Raw genomic sequence first — 22,996 nt, 5'->3', positions numbered from 1 at the left:
GTTTAAATTTTATAATTTAAACTTCTTAAAATATTACATTTAAAAATATAAAAATAGAACAATTTTAAAATTCTTTGGAAACGAATTTTGCAAAACCTAATTTTTAAATTTCGATTACAAAATTGCAATCCAAAAAAACGCTTTAAATTATTTCCAAAAATTTAACATCGCCATATAATTACCTGCATAGTTTGCCAACAATTACTTTAAAAAAATCGACGTATTTGTTATAAAAAACAACAAATTAAATTTTTGTTGCGCCAATACAAGAAAAATCGCCATTTAAAAGCTAAAGAAATTCACTAATTGCCCAAACCTACAATTACAAATAAAATTATTCATATTCGTGACGTCATGAGCTTGTCGAATTCTTAATTGGGTTCAGGTAATATCACATTTTAAAATTCCGATATAACATACTTATTAAAAATCAACCGCTAATTTCAGCCAGAAAAAGTCCCTCAAATTTAAAATATATTTGCGAAGAAAAGTAAACATAATTGCTTTATTAGTTGTAATTCGTACACAGACAACATGTCGATGTATAAGCGCCAACAAATTAATTATTCCGAGTTGGTTTGTTGTTTTTTGTATGAAATTAAATTAGAAAAAGGGAGCTTATTAAAATAATAAACACATTTATTGACAAATCAAATTTATATAAATTGTTTTTAAGAATGGAAAAATAATTTTTAATTTTAGAAATTAAAAAAAAAATAAAACAGTCCAGAATATATACAGATTATAGTTTTTATCTTATTAAAAATACTTTAACTACTTTTAAAACTAAGTCAGTACAAATTAGCATTTGATATTTTAGTGAGGAACATTAACTAAAGAGCAGAACGCAATTTACACTTAGCTTCGTTTTAGCGACTCGGTGCTTTTTTCTCGCTTTTATCACATACCTCAGTATAACTTCACCGTACTAACATCATATACCTACTACTACTGTAGCTAAGCACAGGGCTCTCAGTTTACTAAATACATTTTATAGAAAATTTGATAATGTTTACAAAATAGATTTTGTGTTGGTATTATAAGGATATTATAACGTTAGTATAATTAAGAGTTTGATATTTCGATAAAGAAGTTTAGAAAATTATGTATTCGACTTCATAATAAATTGTTAATTAAGTATTATTATTTAGCAAAATAAATAATTATAAAATTTGTTTATCAATATTTAATATTAAAAATAAGTGTAAATCTAGTTTCAGGCTTAGGCAATAAATTGAAATAAATGTAATTTAATAATGGTATGTAGAATAGCTGTGTCATTTTCACGATAAAATACGAAATAAAACTTTATATTTTACATCTCCATATCACTGGTATGTCAGCGTGGTGTTAAAACTTATATAGGGAAGAGCAATTAGTCGAAGCAAGTATGTCCTACTATTAACATTAACCAGATACCTTATCTCTATTGTCATGATAAATAACAGAATGATAACTTATATTTGTGATTCACTTTTTTCCGTTCTAAGATAATTGGATAATAAACAGGAAAGTAAAATGGTTTTAAACAGAACCAAACTAATTGGTTCCTTTATCGTAGGACCATTTGTCAAATTTTAAACTGTTGAAGATAGTTAACTTTGCATAGGAACTGCTGTAAATATGTGAAAACTAAAATGGTTTACAAATTTAGAGTATAAAGTAAATTTGTTAAATATAAGATGCCGGAACGTAATTTGCATTATTCAGAATCCCCATAACTATAAAAGCTATAATCACAATAAACAACATTTCTATCCGATCAATATTGCGTTATATTATTTTGTATAGAAAAAAGTTAAGTGACTACCTATTTTTAAAAACAATTTTTGTATTTCTAGATATTAATTTTTTCTCTTATACACCTTAAACTAAATGCCAGTAATTCTACCCGAAAGTCCACCGCAAAAATGATCCCGAGCCCCGTAAATTCGACCCCATTTTCTGTGAAAGATATTCTCAAAATGGAGCGAAATCATCAGTTAAACATAGATGCAAGATCAGACCAATATGATTACAACGACAACTCAAATACAAAAGACAATGAAATAAGCGATGATACCAGAGGGATGGGGATGCTTAACCAGGAGCAATACATCGGACAGAATAATGTTTCACCGCGGTCTAGTACTTCGCCTATTGATCGCGTAAAGAAGCCGGGTCTTCCTACAAACAATATGGCGGGTCATGATGTCTACCGGGGTTCAAGGGAAAACAGCGCCGAAAAATACATCAAGAATGGCAGCTTGGATGTCCGAAAGTATCAGTCTACATCGACCGAAGCGGCAGCGTCGACGCTTTTACATTTTTCTCAGAACATCCACAACCAGAACTACATTGACGCTGGAAAAACAACGCGAGAGCATTTTGAAAGTTCTCGGTACCCTTCTTCGGACCCCTACTACAACCCAACCTACCCCGGAACAGATTACAGTCGCATCAGCTTACCCCAGTATCAAGGTGGGGCCGTATCCATTGGCAACGAGCTAACCACGCAAGAACCCAACTTTACCCAGACTGATTTCTTAGCTACTGACGCATCAAGTGTTGCCCCAACTTCTACTTCCAGACCCCCGTTTTTTTCGTCACCCACTGGGGTATCTTACCCATACAATGGGTTAATTGACCCCAGTTTTGGGAAACCTCCTGTCACAAATGACATGCAGTACGACGGCATTGGCGATAAATCGATGTTTGGGGAGATTACTACATCAGGGGGCTACACTTCTGTCACCCCAGGGAGCACTATGGATTTCTCCAACATTTCACCCACCCCCTCACCCAGACTTGGCCCCGTGTCGACCCCAGCCATCGATAACTTCGGAGGAAGCGGAGATTCGATCCCACAAACTTTTAACTCATCTGAGAACGATTTGCGGACAGAGGAAACGATTTTGCACGTGACCGGTAAGTTATTACGTCACAATCAATTATTTTTTTTAAATTATGACGTCACTAATAAACCGTAATATGCTGTCGTCATAAACTGACAAAAGTTCTTAAATTAAGGTGATTTAATAATAAGGCAACGAACTTGAAATTTGCTAAATAATCTCTAAAAATGAATTCGCCTGACGTCATAATTAATATAAGATGACGTCATCAAAACATGTCAAACCATAAAAGGCAAAGTCATCGACGCAAACAAATAAGCGAGAAAGCCTAAATATCGTGTTTACAAGAAAGTTAATTGCAGGTTGAAACCTTTTTTATATTTAATTGGTAGTTGATGTCATTCGTAAAAACTTATTTTGCGAGAAAATTAATTCGAAAAAAAAAAGATTACTAATAAAAGAAAATATTTTATAAAAAATATTAACAACAAAATAAAATTTTTAATGATTAATAAACCAGTTTTAAAAAGTCATATATTTTAGGATATTTATTTCTTGTTATTTGTTAAAAAAAATTTAAAAATTCAAAAATTAAAAAAAAAAACGAAAAATTAACTAAGATAGTGACGTCACGGTGTCGCTTGTGACGTCATAACGCGAGAAGTGTGACCGGAATTAGAGCGAAGACGGACGATGGCGCCGACTAGTCCGACACAGAACCGGGAAACAAAGAATCGCAGGAGACAAAAACTAATCGCTCAAATGTTAACTAAAAACAAACAAAAACAAAACAGGGTTTCGGTCTTTACAGGATCGAGTTAAATAAACAATTAATCTATCACAGTTTGGATTGGGTTATAGGATAAAAAATAGAAAAACAATTTACTTAACAACATTTTAAAAACAAATTTAAACTTTACTAAAAAAAATTAAATAAAAAAGGAAACCCTTCTTTTAAAAAAATTTAAAAAACAAATTATTTAACAACATTTTAAACTAAATTTTAAATTTATAAAGTCAAAAATTATATAAAAAAGGAACCCTTCTTTAAAAAAACTCGAATAAAAATATAAAAACAATTTACTTAACAAAACGAATTATAATTTACTAAATCAGAAATTGGGCTAAAAAATGTAACCCCCTTTTTTAGAATTTAAAATAATGTCTAAAAATATTTGTAGTAATTTAAAATACGACTCAGAATTCTCACAGTTTTATAATTAAGCGATGTCAATAAAAATTAAAACTCTGCTATATTTCAAGGCGTGAGAATTTATTTCGAAATTTAATAACAGCCTTACATTATAACCTAGATGACAGTTTCGTTAAAAAAAGTAAAGTTCGCGCGATTTTAATCCTTTGTAGTCTGCTATTATTCAAGTCGATCAAAAAAATGTCAACTTCAAAACCAAGCGGTTGTTTACATTCAACAAAACATCGACAGATTTCAAATTTTAACTATGCGTAATATTAATTTATGTCTAGTTGCAATAACATAGAGGTTTTATGCCCACAACTGCTATTTTTAAATTGATATTTCGGGAGACTAGAGCCCTTGATTATTATAATTCGTTACCGCAAAATGTTACTTCTATCTGTAATCGTTTTATAAATTCTATTGTTGCTTTGTATCTTGGAAATTCCAAATTTGATCGTAACGAACAAATTAAGAATGGGTTAGGGTTGTTAAAAATAGTTTAAAATATAATAGCAAAGTATTAGAATAAAGAACAAAAGACAATCATTAGTAAAAAATGTAAAAACTCTGATTTTTGGGCTTGACAAATAAGTTTAATCTTTGGGCCGCGTTAATTAGGCGTTTAAGAATCTTTAAACAAAAACATTTAAACGGAACAAGGCCCGTGCGGCACGCTACAGATTCTAAATTATTGACCAGTTTGTTTAACATGCAAATCTCAAGTAGCTATGACGTATTAGTATGACGTATTCGGTATTAATGTTTCCCGCACGAGACTGAATCCAGACTAAAAAATCATGTAACTAAATAGTCGATATAAACAAAAGGTAAACAAACAAGAAATTCGGGAATGCGATGTTTTTTTAATTTAATTGAAATGTAACAATTAATTTTCGGTCTTTGTTTTTTTATTTTTGATATGGCGAGACTTTGAATTATAAGAATTTAATGTCATGAAATTCTGGCACCGCGCTGTCTCGACCGTTCCCGAGCGAGGACAAATTATGATTACTTAATAGCAAATTAATTATATGTTTTTCATGTGCGTTACAATGCTGGTCAAAACTCGTGATTTACGCAGACTTGAAATTTCACTTTGCGCGGCAAAATTTTCAAGTTTGGTTCAAATATTATTGTTATGTCAAAATACTGTAGACCTTCTTTTTTTTACAAAATTCCGATTACAGTAATTTAAGTTTTTAAAAATGTTACGCTTTGCACTAAACAAATTCTTTAATTACCGTTTCCATTGATATTTGATCCCTGCTTTCAGTTCTTTAACGTAACAAGATTTTAAGTTTAGGCAGGTTATACCAAAATAAAAATTCCCTCAAAAAAATCAAAAATATTAAGAACTTAATATTCGAATAACATTAGTTGATTGATTATAACTACAAAATAACCATATATATAAGGGGTTTATTGTTGGGCCGAAATTAGATTTTTTACCCCTAAAATAAGCTTTTTCGCTTGAACAAATCTGTCAATTATTTAACCAAGATTTATGAGAGTTAGAAAGCTATTGTATTAAGTAAATTTGAAACAAGGAAATAATATTATTGTTTGATATTTAGTTTTACAAAAATAAAAAATAAATTGGCCACATAACACAAATATCTTTACATTTTAATGTAGGAATAATTTGCCCAACGACATAGTCTGTAAAATCGTTATATATCCAGTTAGAATCGACCTTACAATTGAATCATTTCCCGTCTCATTAGTTACAACCTCTACTACCACGCGACCCACTATTTGCTTTCAAACAACTCTAAAAGCATTGTCATTGACGTCGACAAATTGCAGGTCCCGTTAAGTGATAATAGGACGGAACGACAACGTGATATCGCCACCGTATAAAGCTTAATTACCACCCTGCAGTATAGGAAAACATACAAGTTCAATGTTATATACACACAGGTGAACGGAAGGCTGTAGTAAGGCCATCTGTAAATGTTCACATGATATTGATTGGCTAATGGACAGTTTTGATTAGCATCCACGCCCGTTATTATGCTTTGAAATTTGTATCTAAACAGGATACAGCCATTTGTTAGCGCATTTTTATCACATCTAATTGGTTAGCCATATAAGGTTAAATAATCAGCGTTGGCCAAAAGTTTATTGGTTTCAATAAATATCTTTTTTTACAAAGCTTAAAAATTATTGTTTATTTAAACACTCATTAAAACATAATTTCAATTGTCTCAAGCGTCAAAAACTTTATTGATTTTAATAAATTTAAAAATGGCGACCATTTTTAACTCAAAATCACAAATTTTACCGACTTGTTAAATACGGTTAGGTCAAGACTTAGCTTTAATATTTCGGATTAAAATAAAGATTTACACGATCGAGGACAACTAAAGTTCAGTAAGAGATTACAATGATGGATGTGATATCGATTGATTTTATTTACAAACACAAAAATTTACCAATTTATCTTTTGAGAATGACATGTATGGAAACTTGAGATAAAGAGTTAAATTCCCTTTTAGTACTTTATTTTTCTTCGCGAAAAATGTATTTTAGTTTTTTATTAAATCAATTTTTTAAAATATTAATGAAATTTAAATTTAATTTTTTTTTTAGATTCTGAAAAGTCAGACAACCTTAGCAACTGCAGTCAGAGTCCCGACGAAAACGAGAAGAAAAAGGCGGAAGAAAGTGGATTAATTTCCCGCCACCGCACACGGAGAAAGCCAAGAGTTTTGTTCTCCCAAGCTCAAGTATTCGAACTCGAACGAAGATTTAAACAACAACGATATCTATCCGCACCAGAGCGCGAACACTTGGCTCAAATCCTAAAACTCACATCGACCCAAGTTAAAATCTGGTTTCAAAATCGTAGATACAAATGCAAGAGAATGCGACAAGATAAAACATTAGAGTTAGCGAGTATTGGACCTCCAAGAAGAGTAGCAGTCCCTGTTATAGTACGAGACGGAAAACCCTGTCTCGGTGGAGGCGGTCTTCCTAATAATCACTCGCAATACTCAGCCCCCTATAACGTCACAGTTACCCCTTATCATAACTACCCCAGTTCGTATAGCTCATGTGGTGGGTATAATTCTTACCCACACACCCCTAACGCGTATGGACCCAGTGCAGCCGCCGCTGCAGCGGTTGCAGGGGCTGCAGCAGCCGCATACGGTAACCCCACGGGTTACGGGGGTATTTCAACCCCAAGTAGGGTAAGCGGGCAGCCTTCTGGCCCCCCTATGACCCACTATCCAGGAACATCACTACACCAACATCACGGGACTATGGGCATGACCCCATCGCCTTTCACCCAGTCAACAATGCCCCCAACCCAAGTCGGTCAAGGGACCTTACATCACCCAAACCCAACCGATTACATGTACAAACTTGGGTTGTGTACATAAAGTTAAAAACATTCAGAGTTTGCAGTAAATGAAAGTTGTTATACGGACGCAGGCTTCGTGCAATAACAATGTTCCTTTAAACTTAATACAGCGAAGCTTATGGTCATTTAAGTAACGTATATAGTTAATACTGACTTTTTAAATACTGTATTTGGTGACGTAGTATCACATTTTTAAACTTTTAAACTGCCGTTTTAAAACAGTATTGGACAGAATTTACACAAGTTTCGAATTAGTAAAGTGTTTCATATTTTTTAAATGTTATTTTATGTTTTTTTTTAATTTTTTTTTACAAGTATCGTACTATATCTTTTATATATTTTTGTGTGCCTTTTATTTGCCAAACATTTAGTTAATTTGCCTTTAAATTGTTGCTAAGTGCTACACCGTACTACAATGCTGTTAAGTTTCACTATTTACAATTAATTTAGGTTACAATATCATTTTTACTAAATCGAAATTAATAATATCATGTTATGCAGTGCCAAAACTTTTTATAAGGAAATAAAATGCAGTATTGTCCATTTAAAATCTTAAAATGCTGTTTTTAATTTTATTTTATACATTTTTTACAAATTGTGCAATGGTTAAAATGCTTCTTTATAGATAAATGACGTAACAATGGTTGTTTTATGACGCAGCTCGCTAACCCGGACGAAAAAATAAAATATTTCACGAAAATGAAACTATTTGTGTTTTGTGTTAAAAGAAGATCATTTTACACTAAAGACTTTTAGGAGATGTAAATTTTAAAGGCTATTAACATTGCCAGTTATTGGTATTCGTGAAATGTTTATACTAATGTATTGGGTTTTATATTTTGAGCATTTTCCAATGCTTTAAAATACCAATCGCCATTTTGGCATACACACAAAAATCATAAAAAATAAATATCTCGAAAAGCAACAAGTCTTGTTAAAAATCGCGCGCAAATCTCAGTCAAATTTGGCCTAGTCTGCCTGTCGCCATTTCTAGTTGTCGTTAATTCAATTCAGATCGTTTTTCGGGCAATTGTATCACTTGATCGCATTTACCAAAACACATTTCTATTGTGCATGCGTGAATTTAATACTCAAGTCACATTTTAATCGCTCGCATGTCGTGGAAAATTGTGTTAAGTGTCTAGGGCCTAAAACTAAGAGAAGCAATCACTGTCTAAAACAACATTTGTATCTTTTTACTGTCTCAAGTACAAGGGAATAACAATTGTCGTTACTTTTAAAACCCTAATGCAACTACTCTTAATTTTATAGTGTAGGGGTAAAATGAAGCCCCTTTTAACGTTTAAAGGCTGTTTAAAATTGTAAAAGTAAATTTAAAAACCAAATTTCAAACCCTAAAGTTTTCAATTTTCAATTTCACAATTTATATTATTACGTCAGCAATTTACAGTAAAAATGCCGCCTAAATTTTTAAAATATGAGGATAAAAAGGACAAGGTACCCCAAAAATGCCATTAGCTTTTGGGGTAAAAAGAATATGACGTAACTACAACAACTAAGGTTTTATTTTTTACTAAAAACCCGGATTTTTCCATCAAAGACAAAAGAATAAAATGTATTTAGTTACAGCGTCAGTCAGACTGGCATGCTGTTCAGCTAAGGTGGCTAACAGATCGATAAAGATATTTTTACCCCCGTAATGTGATAGTTTTGCCTGAAAAGCTACAAAGATAATGTTTGGTTAACGCGTTCGTAGCCACTCTAACAAAATAGGCCCGTGAGAAAATTGTCAACTCGAAAAAAAAAAGTTTCAAAAAATATTTTTTAGTCTATTTAGACGAAAAAAAATTACTCATAAATTAAATTTTATTACGCATTTGTTTTTTGAATTGATATTTAATTATTAGAAACGATTTTTTTATGAAGCAAAACGATTTTTAAAATCTGCCCAAAAATTCCAAACAGTTCGAAATATGAATATAATAAGCAAAACGAGAAATTCTATAAAAAAATTGATTTTTTGCGAGCAATTATTTTGTGATTTTCAATTAAAAGATTTAATTTTTGATTGCGCCAGTCCGTCTACAACTATTCTCCGTAGCCTTGTACAGAATGTAAGCTATAATTGTTAGGTAATTATGCGATAATGTAATACAAATTGGCGCCGTTGGTTCGTCTGAGCAACAACATCAATTTACAGGGACCGCAGTGGCACGCCCACGCGCGGTTGGAATAATTACTACGGGATTAAAATATCGACATCAAAAACCAGCATAGAAATTTTCAAAGAAAATAAGGCAAGCGCATTTTAACGCCATTTTTACTTTAAAAAAGTGTAGTTGTTAAAATACAGGTTTTTACTTTTTTAAAGTCAAATCTATAACGGTAATAAACACTTACAAAGTGCTTAAAAATTGTCAACTATACAGGTGGTCCTGTTAACAAACACTTATGTTACATCAATGACCAACAAACAAATCGAACCAGTAATTATAATCTTTCTCTTCACATGTGATTTTGCGCCATTCAAAAATGGGCCTTAAAGAAAAACACAACGAATTATCTTTTGCGGCCTTGGATATTTAAAATTGCCCTTTTTGTTATTTTCAGAAAATGTAAAAAAATAATAAACTAATTTTTATGTAATTAAGCCTTTTTCAGAATTACAAAATTTAGAATATTTGTATTTTAAATTACGTTATCGACTATTTTAAGCTATATCACCTACGTTAAAAACAAAATATCGCTAACTACAGCCGAAAACGCGATTGTTATCTTCTATCTTACCGGGGATTGTGATTCTAACTTTAAATGAAGCGAAGCTCAGTTAGGCCGGGAAATACTAGCCAGGCGCCAGAGCCCAAATTCCCGGCCTAATTTTTCAAATCGGCTGACATCTGTTTACCCTAATACGGGTTGCAATGGCTTAAGTGTAAGCGGGGCTAAGTATTAATCACAGTCAGTAAGTCACGGGTCGCTGAAATATTCGGATTTAATTCATGTGGACCTTAACGAATGTTGATTTTGGACAGTTTTCTGGCGAACTCCGTAGATTTTAATCGAGGAATATAGCTATTTTTTTAACCTAGCGCATATCAAGAATATTAATGTTTAAAGTATAAGAAAAAACGATAAAAAATTACCAATCAGTCAGTTAAATCCATGTAGAATAAGGTTAGTGCATTTTACCCATTTTTTAAACCAATACTGCGTTTAAAATGAATGCAACGCATAAGTAACAATACAGATTCGATACTTGATACAGTATATCTTCACACGAACTTCAACTTGAGACAATTTTTAACACCATGGCCTCTCAATACTTAGAGTCGGCTCATCGATTCTAAAGTGGCCTACTTGTTTAACGTAAACCCAGGCTAAAGTGGGACTCTTATACCGAAAAAAGATAGCGCTTAAAACGTGATTAGTACTTCTACACACGTACAGTAAACAGTAAACCCTAAGTCTTTTAAGTGCGGGTGGTTATAAGTTTGTTAGGCTAAGTTGTTTGATTTTGAAGTAAGGAAAAACATCCGATTTGTTAATTTAACGTAGAAGTGTGCATCCACTTGAATGCCTGATAAATTTGCCGAGTTTCAAGCTTGCGTAATTTAACAAAATGAAATCACTTTATTACAAAGGTTTACTGTAAACCGTCTATATGGTTATCATTTCACATATTCAAACAAAAAAATTAAATACATAAATTGAACCTTATTGAAAAAAATTTGTATAATATGACGTCATTACGGTTACGATGATGTCACCACTATATCTCCAGTGACGTGAAGAAGACATTGCGCTTCGTTCTTAGTTACTCTCTCGTCCAAAACACAACTACACAACCGATACGAAGTCAAACAATTGCCCCCCAGCGCCACCACGTGGCTACGAATAATCGCCTGGGTTTCCGCTAGAGAGCGCGATACAAACCAACTGCAACCGGTACCGTTCGAAGGCTCAGCCATTAAGATTTCCTCTTCCGAGCCTCGTACTGCCGTAGTTTCACGTATAATAAACATATTTAACAGTCCAATGTGTCTAAGTATTACCTTTCCAGGTATATAAGACATAGGGACAGTTTGAACTTGGCATTTTCGTATATCATCGGCAGCGTTTATTTCCAAGTGTTGAACGCTGTATGCGCTGCTATCACTGTAGTACCGGGATCTGGATTTTGAGCCCGAATCGTTCCGGAACCTGGCGTTCATCGTGTTAGCTCGTTTTATTTTATGAAACATCGGTGAAGTTGATTTATTTGCAAGTGATATAGATGCTCTATTCTCAGCTATTGATACATGAAAAGGGTCTTTATTTGGTGTTGTTGGGTCCTCAATTTTGGGGAAAATTTCTTTAGTTTGTGGGGTAAGTTTGGTAGAAGAAGTTGTATGGAATAATATATCTTTATCCTCAACAGAGGATTGCTTTTTTGGTGAGGTTTTAGTTGTATGTAAAGACAACGTTTTTGTGTTTTTATAGACATTGGAAAGTTCGTCTGAAAGTGATTTTGAGCGAGCAAATTGTCCCTTACTTGAGGTAAGTGAACTACTCCGATTTTCTAACTCAGTTGGGGTTAACAGCGTTCCTGTGATCCAAATCTACATCAACATTTTCTTCGTTTAATTTTTGCAGTTCAAGTAAATGTTAAATCAGGCTATTGGTATATTTTATACAGGATCGATTAGTATGCTAAATGCATGCGAGATAATGCTAGTGTAAAGATTGATTACCCTTGGTTAGGGGCAACGTCAGTCATTACGAAACGCGATGTATATTAATTTATAGTGTAAGTCGAATAACATTACCGTGTTTTAAACCTAAATATTGGTTTATTATATCACCAATGCACTATTAAACTTTGTATGGCATCCTTTAAATTTTGACTGTTACTAACATGCTATAACTTAAAAAAGGTTTTTACTTGTAATTCATCATCATCTGGAATAGCGACGTTGAAACGAATTGAAGTAAGTTGACAAACTTTTGATTTCCTTAACAAATGAAACCAGACAGATGATAAAGCGTTGTTGAACGAACTTCTTAATCCTTGATTCAGTTTTTTATCTCCTGCTTCATCATCGTATTTTACTCTCCATAAATATGAAAAAGTCTAAAAAAATAGTTAAAAAAATTTACATAAATTAAAGAAATTGCAACTTGCTGGGTATTAAAGTAATGGATATGCTGTCATGTTTTAAGATCTTAATGTCTCAAGTTTGATACCCGGTGACAACTAGACATAAACTATTAGTCCTGATATCAAATTAAATTTGATGCTTTTTTGTATTTTGGCATTTTATCAACTCAATTTACTTGTGTAACATCCACATCCTTCATGCACCCTCCAGGACATACATCCAAATTAGTTATGTTGCAGTTGGGAGGAGGGAACTGATCTTCCATTAACAAGTTAAGGTCTTCTTCTTCTTCCAAATCTTCAATCTAGTACAAATATATTCATCAATAGTGATTTATTTTTACAAGATCTCTTTTACAAACTTAAAAAAATGTTGATAACAAGTGGCAAAGTTCTCAAAAGTTAAAAGAATGTTTATTGAAAATCTAACTCAGAACCTTAAAATATATTAAGACCGACTATTTAGTACATTTAACTATATTTGGAATATACATTCTAATGGAGCAATAATTTCCAACTTACCCCAATGGCAATTGATTTTTTACTTTCTGAAGTCAAACTAATATTTTCAGGAGAATTTAAAGAAGTTGTTGAAAAATCTTCAGAACTGTCAGATAATGATTCAAACTCCTAAATAAATAATTAAAGTATTTATAAACACAAACTTACACTACACTTAATTAATGATAAGGTACTAAAACCTACTACATATGATAAACTACTGCATTTCAGGTTAAGCTAGTATGTAAAAAATACAACAGAATCGAATAAAATTAAAACTATAAAAATTGACAATAAAGTTGTTGACATACTTGATGTAAATCTAGTTGAAATATTTCTTTTGATCTCTTGTTAAAATTTTGTTGTTTCTTGATCATTAATGCTTTAAAACCTGAAGTCTTTAGATTCAATGATTCTAAAATATTTTAATAATATCATAAAGCTACTTTGTGGTATTTTTGGGACATTATTTTAATTTTAAAAAGCATTTTGATCATTCAACAAAAAAACTAGCAAATTAACTTTATTATACCTTCACTGGGTTTAGGTAAAACATCCAGATAAACCATCGTTCCAGTTGCTACCCCTACCACTAAGTTTTCACCTAAAGTTATTCTTGTATCCAGACCAAATATAGCATTCATTCTATACAACTAAAATGTAACTGCATTATAAAAATAAGTTGATAGCCCGCCCTACAGTCAGGATTTTTATTCTTGAATATGGTCACAAATATTTTAGTACTAATACCTTAATACAAAATATACCATTTTAATTTTAAATAGATTGTCAAGAAGTACTCAAGGTATTGTATTCTACCTTAAGTTTATTGTGAAGTTGTTTGTGTAACTCATATTCAACAAAAGGTAAAATATCGCTGACTAATGCTGCATTGGTTTCACTTTGACATTTCTTTTTACTCCTACAAAATCTTTAAAATAAAATATTTTACTTGTGAACAACCAAATTCATATTTGAAATATTTCTAGTATGATAAATTTACTTAAAAATCGTTGTTAGGTTAGGCAGATAGGATATAAAAATGATTTTATTTTGCATTTTTTACCTAACCATGTTTAAAAATTCACCTACCTTGCTTGTATTAGAGTTCCCTTTCCAATATTTTTAACACCTACTGGAAGGTTGATTGTGGACATATATATAACAGGTACTGGGGTCTTGAGGTCAATAGGTGAAGGTTGAAAAGTCACCGGACAGATTTGTTCAGCTAGTTGTAAAGGAGCTTGAAATAATTTGAGGGTTTTTGATTTGTCCTCGATTACAGAATAAAAACTGCAGAATGTAAACTATATTGTTGATTTTATGACTTAAAAATTAGCAACAAACTTTAAATTTTTTTACTGAAATGATACCTTGAGTTATTTTTACTAAATGTAGGTGAATCTGGGTCTAAAAACTCTGAATTCTCTAAAGAAATAAAATCTAAATATTAGCTTCCAGATATATAAAAATATTTTTTTAAAAAGTAAATTTGAAAATTTTAATTTCTTAATAAAGTTATAGTTTAAGATTAAAATACCTTCATTTAAAGCTTGGTTGAAGTAAGAATTGTTTACAACAGCTGCTGTTCCTTGAGCTGATAAAATTATAACTTCATCACTTTAAAAACAAATAAAAAACTGATTAATAATATTACACCCAAACCAAAGCACAATCCAAAAATTATTTAAACCAATACTTACCATATAGTTGTATGTTCGATATATCCTAACACAGCATTACAGGCTAATGCTTCACAATGACTTTTCATTTCCTGTCTTAATTCTGCCCACCACAGATCCCTCGTCTCTAATTCATCTATGTTAATCAAACATTAATTACACTAAAATGTGTTTGTTATTGATCTGTATTCTTTGCTATGACTTTATAACCAGCTTCAAAGTGTAAATATTTTAAGATATTAATCCTTTTTTAATAGCAAAAGGTCTGTGAAAAATTCTAAATTAAATTACTGTTACCTTGATTGTGAATTTTTTCCAATATTTTAACAGATCGAGTTGTAACAATAACTGAAAGTCTAACAATAAATCCAGATGGGAAGGAATGTAATGTGTAGAATGGATAATCCTGAAGTAAAATTATTTAAAAATCCATTATATTACATCTATGTATATATGTATTAAAAATCAGTATTAAATTTTACTTAAATTTTTTAATAAAATCTTGTTTTAAAATAATTTTTTTACTTGTAATGTGTTGTGGCCTTCATTAAAAAATTTAAAATTATTTTGCTGAGATTTCAAAATTTTTTTTTTTTCCTCCTGATTAACAACCAATTCAGATGGTAAAGATTGGTTCAACTAAACATTGCAAAAGGTTATGAAACACGAATATTTTTGAACAACTAAAAAATTGAATAACATGAATATATACCTTGGTGGGTTTAATAGTTGAAGTATAGAAATGAGACGAAGACGATCTTCGTAAACTTTCAACATTTGGTGGTAACCTGGCATAAAAACATGACAAATTACTTAGATTTGAAAGTAAAAATCTTGTTGTTCTAAGTGTTTAGGAAAGGCCATCTGTACCCTACCTCTTATAAGTTTAAGAAACAATTGCTTTAATGCTTGAAAGTATGGTTATTGCTAATACTTTAACTTCGAAAACAATGTTTCTTGAATCATTAAATTGATTTTGTCATTTTTTTCCTGTCTCATTGTTGTAATATTAATTGTATATTGTATTTATTATTTACTTTTACCAAAATTTATTAAATGCGAAAAACCAAAATAAATAAAAAAAATAAATGTTTTAAATATTACAAACTTACTCAGATTTTTCGTGTTTGTGAGGTTTAATTATAATGGTTGCAGCTGTTCCAATTCCCCTTGCCACCACCCCAGATTCTCCTTCAATATCAAATGAGGGGAGATACCCAATCACTGCATTACCACCAAGATTTTCAACCTTTTGAAATAATAATTTTCATATTAATAAAATTCTTAGTTTTATTAAGGCACTAACAACACCAGAAGTTTTTTTAATTTTTATAAACATTTGACAAGCAATATTACATATAACAACATCTATGCAGAATGGTAAATTATTGTGGGCAAATATTTGTTGATAGTTATGACAATATTAAGATAAGTAAATCCCAAACTAACGGCAGGCTATCGACTAGTCAAATTAATGGATAGACATAGGAGTTTCAATCTTAGAAAATTAAAACATTTTATTTACTTTGCTTCCAATATGTCTTTGCAACTCTCCAGACATTTTCGAAAACAAACGTTGTCGTGCTTCATTAGTCGATCGTGGGGTCCTCAATTTATCGATCCATTTATATTCTGGGTCCTCGTTTATTATCAGTTCATGAACAAACCCAAAAATCTGGGTGATTTGGTAATATTCAGGTAGGTTTGTACCTAGACATAAAAATTATTATTTGCCATTAAATAGATAAGGATAGAAATAAATAAAACATAAAACTAAATAAAAAAATAGCAATATAAATCTATATTTAATGAAGCCTAGCAACAATATATATATGTATGTATGGGCCTACAAAATGGGCAAAACTGTTGTTTGTGGTGTGCTTAAGTAAATTATCGCAGGCAAATATTAGTTACTATATTACAACATTTAAAATCCTAACTGTTGGGCAGGCTAATGACTAGTAGATATTAAAGCAAATTTACCACAAATGAACTTGAATCCACAAGATGATTGTTTAAACTGATTCACATCTGCAAATAATTCAAGTCTAACAATAATCAAAATTTCTCCTCTGATGCCTTAAAATATAAAAGTTAACATTTATAGAAAGTATAAATACCTATACAGGTCTAAAAAAATTAATAAATCAAGGCTTTAATTTAATAAAAACATGTAATTTAAACAGTTTTAAGATTTACATACCATGCATAGTATCATATATGGGAAACCACCCACACAAAGAATGTGAAGAAGCAGGGTCAAGAAGAGGATCAATATCGATGTAAACTTTTCCTATAGGGTCATGAGAACTGTACGTGTCATAATCTAAAACTCTTATTTGTAATGGTTCATCTTGTAACAATTCATCATCGACCTTTGATGGAATGTTAAATAAAAAAAGGATTTTTAAAAATCAAAAATATATTTTAATGTAAATGCCTATTTGAGATAACTTTTAAAAGTACTTTATATAATTTTAAAATAAGAAAAAATAACAATATGCTATGTTAACACAAAAAAAGTAATTCAATGTAATATTAAATTTTTTAGTTACTTCAAATTTAAACCATTCCGAATCCCACATCGGATTTAAAGATTTTGTGAAAACTTCAGTTTTGTAAGTTACAGTGGCAAATTTGACCTGAAACAAACATAAAATCCATTTATTGGTTTTGTTCTATTAACCAAATATTAAACTTAAAAAACTTTAGGTACTACCCTATAAAGTAGCTTTGTATTTTTTTATAAATTCGTAAACTAGTCATAAAAATAATTTTTTTAAAATTTTTTTAAACTTTTAGTATTTTTAATAAACTTACTTCCACAAATGCATCAGTTAGCTCGGACGCTCGATCCATAACCGGAAGATGACGTCCCGCTACAATCCGGACTTTTAATCTTCCTGGCATGTTTACCAGTTTGTTTTTAATATTAAATTTACTCAATTCTAAAAAATAGAAATTCTTAATAATATAAAACACCCAATTAAATAAAAAGATATATATATATCTGAAAGTTATTTTAAAATACCAGTTAATACATGAAAAAAAGTCATGTAATAAAAATACATCCACCTTAAAATATAAATACAGTAAATATAGAAAATAATTAATTTTTAGGAAACAAAACCACAATCAACTTAGGCAAAAAAAGATTATGAATTTAATTTATATTCTGACATAAACTCCAACAGTTTATAAATTTTCCAGTTACACCAATCAACTGATTTCTTCATATCAATAAAATCAAATAAATTCATCACAGAATTTTCCGACAGAATACAAGGATAAATTGGAGGTTCTGCAAACCAATTCCCATTCTCTTTCCGCATATGAGATCTATCCGAAGAAAATTGATTTAAAAACTTCAAAGCTGGAATAACTTTTAAAAACTGCTCATATTGTGGTTTTAGGTTTAAATGAGGCAAAAACGAGTTTTCAATATATTCCTTTAACTTCACTGGAAAATCAAGCGTTGTGTCTAAATCATAGATTAAATATTCTTCTATGTTAATGTCATAAAATAATAGAATAACATGGTAATCCCATATAACTGGAACGTCAGGTTTTGATTGAGCTTTTTGGCACCACATTGGGATAGTTTTGTTTGAGTTTGAGATAAAAATAACGTGAGTTTTTTCCATTGCTTCATTGTGATTGTTTTTAATAAATTCACATAATTTCCAAACGTTTTCTTCGCAATAACATTTCGTATAAACGCACTCGCTTATTTCAGGCAAGATAAGTTGCTTTTTTTTCATTTTAAAATTTTAATTTAGCCTACATTACAACTATTACAACTCCTTTTTTAAAGTTTTTTTTAAGCATGCTGCAACGAAATAAAAGTAAGCAAATTAAAAAACACCTAATGGGTATTACCCAGTTGTAGAAAAATTTAAGATATTATAAATTTGTCCTCTTTATATAAAGTTTTGTTTTATTACAAAAACTGTTAAAAAACATATTAACAAACATTTAAATCAATCAACATTTATACATTAAAAAATAAAATTTATGTTTATTAATATAATAACATTTGTCAAACAATTTAACATAAAAATGTTCAAGATTTTGTGTTTACAAGCAACGCAAGGCAACAAAAAAGTTTACAAACTTAATAGACGCCATTTAAATAAAAGACTAATGTAAATATGGTTTAGTTAAAATATAAACTAAAGGTTGAATAAATCATTTTGTTGTAAAGTGTTTGATTTTTCTTGGTGTAGCTGCGTTAAAAACAGCAGCCAATCACAAAGTCCCGCGTAAAAAGCAAAAAATGTCGTCGCTTTACATCAACCTATAAAAATAAACAAACTTAAATATTAAAACATTTCTTAGAAAAAGGGTTTAAGGACATTTTAAGGATGATTATTGGACGAAAAAAGTATATATATGATAACACTTATGATTTAATTTAATATACAAACATAAGAGACTGTCGTAACTTTGGGCTCAAGGGCAAATAGTTATGACAAATAGTGACACTTTGTTACGTAATTCTGTTCTATGTCGTGATAAATAATTATATATGAACTTACCTAATGTAATAAAGCAGTTAAGTTTATGAATCATCTTCATAATCATCAGTTGCCACAGGAATTTGAGAACTAAAAATAACAAATTGATAAGTCATAGATTATTAGATTTTAAGGTATTTAAAATACACTTATTTGACCTCAAAATCTTATTACAAAGATCTGTGGTTTTACACAAGAATGCCAATATATAAAATAGCCTTTAGCAATTGTAAAACAATAAATATTAAATGCCATTTTAAATGCCTTAAATTTCTGTACAGAAATCAGTGGTTTAGTGAGTTCTATTATTAGTACATAACTAATATATGACTGTACATTTAATTTACTAAAAATTAGAACGAATTTTGGGCGTGTACAATAATACTTTTGTTGGTTTAAAAATAAACTAATTTACCTTTCTACCCATTTATTTTCCTTGTTAACATCTTCGTTTTCACTTGGCATCAAAGTTCCAATATTTCTATCTTTGAGATCATATTTCGAACATAGTCCGTACAAAGTCGCTTGCCCTTTGATTTCTGGATAGTTTCCATATTTTTCTTTAACTTTGCCCACGAAACTTAAAGTTAAATCCTAAAAAAAATATATATATATATTGATCTTAAAGTTTGTCTAATATTTTAAACCAATATGTTATCTACGGAAAATACTAAATTAATTTAAGACCGGGCCAAAAAATTTTCAGCAAAAAGTCGCCATTTTATGCAGGCAAAATATTAATAAACGAAAAAAATACAAAGAACTTTTACCTGGCCGAGATAAATCATTCTGTTGTAGATCTTTGGCTTGAAACAATAATCAAATTTATTGTGAGAAAATGTGAGTAGATCAACGGTAAACATTTCCAGCTCTTCAACTTCTATGTCAAACGAAATTTGAACCACCCAATCAACAATATATTGATCAAAGGCTGGAATGTAAAAGTTTCCCGAGAACCCATCTCGCCAAGAACTAAATATTGTCACAGTTCCTGTAGAAGTAGGACAACCAAAAACACCCTCAAGATTTGGTATAGTCACTGGTTGATATAATAAACCGTTGAATTCCGTCCACGAGTCGTCTGGTACAGTCTCATTTTTAAAAGAACTAGTAGTAGTAGTAGTTAGCGGTTTGGTTGTTGTAGTGCCACTTACGGTAAACGTTAATGGCTTAATAATGATTTTATTTGTAGTAGGGGAAGAAGAAGGTACATTGTCTGTATTTGTATTTTTGGACACCGTTTTTGCAGTAGTTACACTTTCTTCTCCAGGCTTTGACTGAGTTTGGTTAGATGAAAATTCGAATGATCGTAACGACACTTGATCTGAATCAATTTTTATATCATTCGGGTCACTTTTCTTAACAGTTATGTTGCCAACGTTTAGTGTAGATTCAATTTTGATAACATTGGGTTTTGTGTCTGTGTCGTTTTTCTCAGTATTATCCTGATTTATTTCTTTGTTACTGTTTGAAGTTGGTTTTACATTAAGTTTTGGTTTTGAGAAACTGAAGTTTATAAAAGGTTTTAAAATATTATTTCCTTTTTCTTTATCCTCTTCTTCTTCCTGCTCTTCCTTTTCTTCTGTCTCTTCGTCTTCTTTATTTGGAACATTTGGATTAATATCAACTTTAGGTTTTAGGTTCCATTTGCTTCTTGGTTTTATAATAACATTTTGTCCCTCTTCTTCTTCCTCTTCTTCTTGTTCTTCCTCTTCTTCAATCTCTTCTTCCGATGCAAACGTTCTTTTAAAAGATGAAATCGACCAAGATTTTGGTTTAGTTCTAATAATAACTTGAGGAATAATTTCTTCATTTACTTCCTCCAATTCCTCGACTTCTTCATTATTCTCAGTTTTTGGCAACACTTTTCTTTTCTTGGGCGACCAATTTAAAAGTAAATTTCTTAATGGTGATATCGCTGCCTTCTTTATTAAAACACACTCATTTGTGATCTCTGGCTTCCAACGTCCGCTTATGACGTCACAAGACTTGTATTTTGATCCCTCGATAAGCTCAAAGCCTTCGTGACATTTAATTCTGCATCGTTCAAGATTGGGCGTGCATTGGTATTTTCCGTTCAAAGGTTTTTGGAGAACCCTGCAGCCTGATTTTAATATTTTGCGACCATATCTTTTGTCTAAAAGTAAATTTTTATGAAGTCCATATAAAAAAACATCTCGCATGTACGTAAAAATATTAAAACTATAGGGTCCCGGGTTTAAAACCCACTGCTCTTAAGTTGACGCGCTCTTAAGTAAGGTACTATAAACGATAAAAACTCCAGCCAACACTAAATCAGTTGTTTAATTATCAGGCAGTTATATTCTATAATATTCCAAGCTAACAAAGTCAACTTGAGAATAGGTCGAGGTAGCAGTTGTTACTCTATGTTCAGGTCGTGAAGTCGGCCTTCCCACATTAGAGATATATGAACATAAAAATAAAATATTACATATAAATAAACATAAAAATAATATATAACATACTTTTAAGTACTTGTTCAAAAAAGATAACGTTTCTTCCAGACAAAGGAACCGGGTTGTAACGGAGAGTAAATTTTGAATTATCATCCCTTGATTTTGTTAAAAACAAAATTTGTCGACTTCTAGGTCTTATAGGAGAACATAAAGGCTTTCTACCAAATTGACCTAACCTGAAAAAATTTAAAAAATAAAGTTGTTTATGACGTCATGGTTTTTACGTTTTACATTTTCAAATAACATATTACTTTTTGTTAAATTATATTTAAATTGCCTTAACATTTACCTTATCGTATCGCCAATGGCAAATTGTTGGGACTTAGCAGAGAACAATCCGATAATTCGAAAGGTCGCGTCATATCTTCCCTTGGCTCCGTTGTTTACCGGATTTAATCGAACTACTTCGGCTCTTAGAACAACATCCGACCTTGAACAATAAAAATAATATGACGTCACAAAAGTTAAAATTATGATGACGTCACATAAATTAAGCGATAAATTTAGATTTTGACGTCATAAATATTTGATGATGACGTCACAGACAATAAAATATTAACATAACAAACTTGGTATAATGACGTCATTAAATTTTAAACAAAAATTTTCGGATATAAAAATCAAATTAATCTCAAAATTAAACTAAGTATTCTTTTAAATGTTATTCCCCTTTATAAAACATTTAAAACGTTAAATATTTAACGCTATTTTTAAATACATACTTAATGTAGCGCTTTTCTCAAAAATGTTAAGTGTGCTATACGTTCTAAGTTTATAATCTGGTAAACAACATTTTAATACAACTTTACCTTAGTGCATAGTCAGCAAACATTGTTCCTTTTTCAGGGTTTATACAAGCAAACGTAAGGCATTGCAGGCCGAACAAAAAACAAAACACAGAGTTGACGAAATTTCGCATTCTTCAGATTGCTTTAGGAATAAAAACTTGCTATTTTTCTTGACAAATTCAGTGTTTTTTTTTATCTTTTAAACAACCTACATGTTGCAATATTTGAACTGAAATAAATTAAATTTACAAATTGCTTTAAATTGCAACAAATTGTTTAAGAGAACTGTAATTGAACTTTATAAAAACTATTATTTCAAATTCGCAGACATTTGCTGTCTAAAAATTACCTACAATTACTATAAAATCACAAGTCATGATGTAGAATAATATCACTAATAAAAAATCAATTTTTTAATTTAACTTTTTGCAAATTAAACTATTTGAAATGTAAAAACTCTACTTTTAAATATAATATACTTTATATTTTTAACTTTACGTAATTTTAATTCTTATTAAACTGTAAATAAAAAGC

General features: G+C 30.6%; 4 protein-coding genes across 4 annotated transcripts; 1 reads left to right on the top strand and 3 right to left on the bottom strand.

Moving 5' to 3' along the window:
• Positions 1–1,242: 1,242 nt before the first annotated feature.
• On the top strand, positions 1,243–8,069 carry LOC145746371 (uncharacterized). The gene is made up of 2 exons (XM_082564642.1): positions 1,243–2,907; positions 6,625–8,069. The coding sequence occupies exons 1-2, from the start codon at positions 1,911–1,913 to the stop codon at positions 7,416–7,418; spliced, it is 1,791 nt and encodes a 596-aa protein (XP_082420768.1). The 5' UTR covers positions 1,243–1,910; the 3' UTR covers positions 7,419–8,069.
• Positions 8,070–11,112: 3,043 nt separating this feature from the next.
• On the bottom strand, positions 11,113–17,617 carry LOC145745006 (C2 domain-containing protein 5-like). The gene is made up of 20 exons (XM_082562990.1): positions 17,501–17,617; positions 17,236–17,322; positions 16,884–17,055; positions 16,664–16,759; positions 16,206–16,390; positions 15,793–15,929; positions 15,393–15,468; positions 15,206–15,319; positions 14,978–15,086; positions 14,702–14,816; positions 14,539–14,618; positions 14,372–14,426; positions 14,091–14,291; positions 13,818–13,929; positions 13,531–13,651; positions 13,310–13,413; positions 13,020–13,127; positions 12,674–12,802; positions 12,282–12,470; positions 11,113–11,958 (listed from the first exon to the last, which is right to left on the bottom strand). The coding sequence occupies exons 1-20, from the start codon at positions 17,588–17,590 to the stop codon at positions 11,113–11,115; spliced, it is 3,126 nt and encodes a 1,041-aa protein (XP_082419116.1). The 5' UTR covers positions 17,591–17,617.
• Positions 17,618–17,757: 140 nt separating this feature from the next.
• LOC145745673 (protein N-terminal glutamine amidohydrolase-like) lies at positions 17,758–18,493 on the bottom strand. The gene has a single exon (XM_082563812.1). It carries the CDS (start codon positions 18,439–18,441, stop codon positions 17,836–17,838), a length of 606 nt encoding a protein of 201 aa, XP_082419938.1. The 5' UTR covers positions 18,442–18,493; the 3' UTR covers positions 17,758–17,835.
• A 257-nt stretch (positions 18,494–18,750) lies between these two features.
• On the bottom strand, positions 18,751–22,638 carry LOC145745722 (uncharacterized). The gene is made up of 7 exons (XM_082563874.1): positions 22,484–22,638; positions 21,964–22,104; positions 21,684–21,850; positions 19,968–21,334; positions 19,613–19,791; positions 19,219–19,287; positions 18,751–18,977 (listed from the first exon to the last, which is right to left on the bottom strand). The coding sequence occupies exons 1-6, from the start codon at positions 22,591–22,593 to the stop codon at positions 19,242–19,244; spliced, it is 2,010 nt and encodes a 669-aa protein (XP_082420000.1). The 5' UTR covers positions 22,594–22,638; the 3' UTR covers positions 18,751–18,977; positions 19,219–19,241.
• Between the last annotated feature and the right edge of the window lie 358 nt (positions 22,639–22,996).

Source organism: Corella eumyota, chromosome 3 (assembly GCF_963082875.1).
Source record: "Corella eumyota chromosome 3, kaCorEumy4.1, whole genome shotgun sequence".
Taxonomy (NCBI): Eukaryota; Metazoa; Chordata; class Ascidiacea; order Phlebobranchia; family Corellidae; genus Corella; species Corella eumyota.
The sequence above is the reverse complement of the archived record's forward strand: the minus strand, read 5'-3'. Positions and strand labels throughout refer to the sequence as shown.

Excerpts from the sequence above, each read along its gene's own strand:
- LOC145745673 (XM_082563812.1), bottom strand. The coding sequence starts at position 18,441 with ATGAAAAAAAAGCAACTTATCTTGCCTGAAATAAGCGAGTGCGTTTAT.
- LOC145745006 (XM_082562990.1), bottom strand. The coding sequence starts at position 17,590 with ATGCCAGGAAGATTAAAAGTCCGGATTGTAGCGGGACGTCATCTTCCG. Across the intron at positions 17,056-17,235 it reads CGGAATGGTTTAAATTTGAA|GTCGATGATGAATTGTTACA; the intron begins GTAACTAAAAAA and ends ATTCCATCAAAG. Across the intron at positions 14,619-14,701 it reads ATCGAACATACAACTATATG|TGATGAAGTTATAATTTTAT; the intron begins GTAAGTATTGGT and ends TTGTTTTTAAAG.
- LOC145746371 (XM_082564642.1), top strand. The coding sequence starts at position 1,911 with ATGATCCCGAGCCCCGTAAATTCGACCCCATTTTCTGTGAAAGATATT. Across the intron at positions 2,908-6,624 it reads AACGATTTTGCACGTGACCG|ATTCTGAAAAGTCAGACAAC; the intron begins GTAAGTTATTAC and ends TTTTTTTTTTAG.
- LOC145745722 (XM_082563874.1), bottom strand. The coding sequence starts at position 22,593 with ATGCGAAATTTCGTCAACTCTGTGTTTTGTTTTTTGTTCGGCCTGCAA. Across the intron at positions 21,851-21,963 it reads GCCATTGGCGATACGATAAG|GTTAGGTCAATTTGGTAGAA; the intron begins GTAAATGTTAAG and ends AAATTTTTTCAG. Across the intron at positions 21,335-21,683 it reads TTTTGAACAAGTACTTAAAA|ACAAAAGATATGGTCGCAAA; the intron begins GTATGTTATATA and ends ATTTACTTTTAG.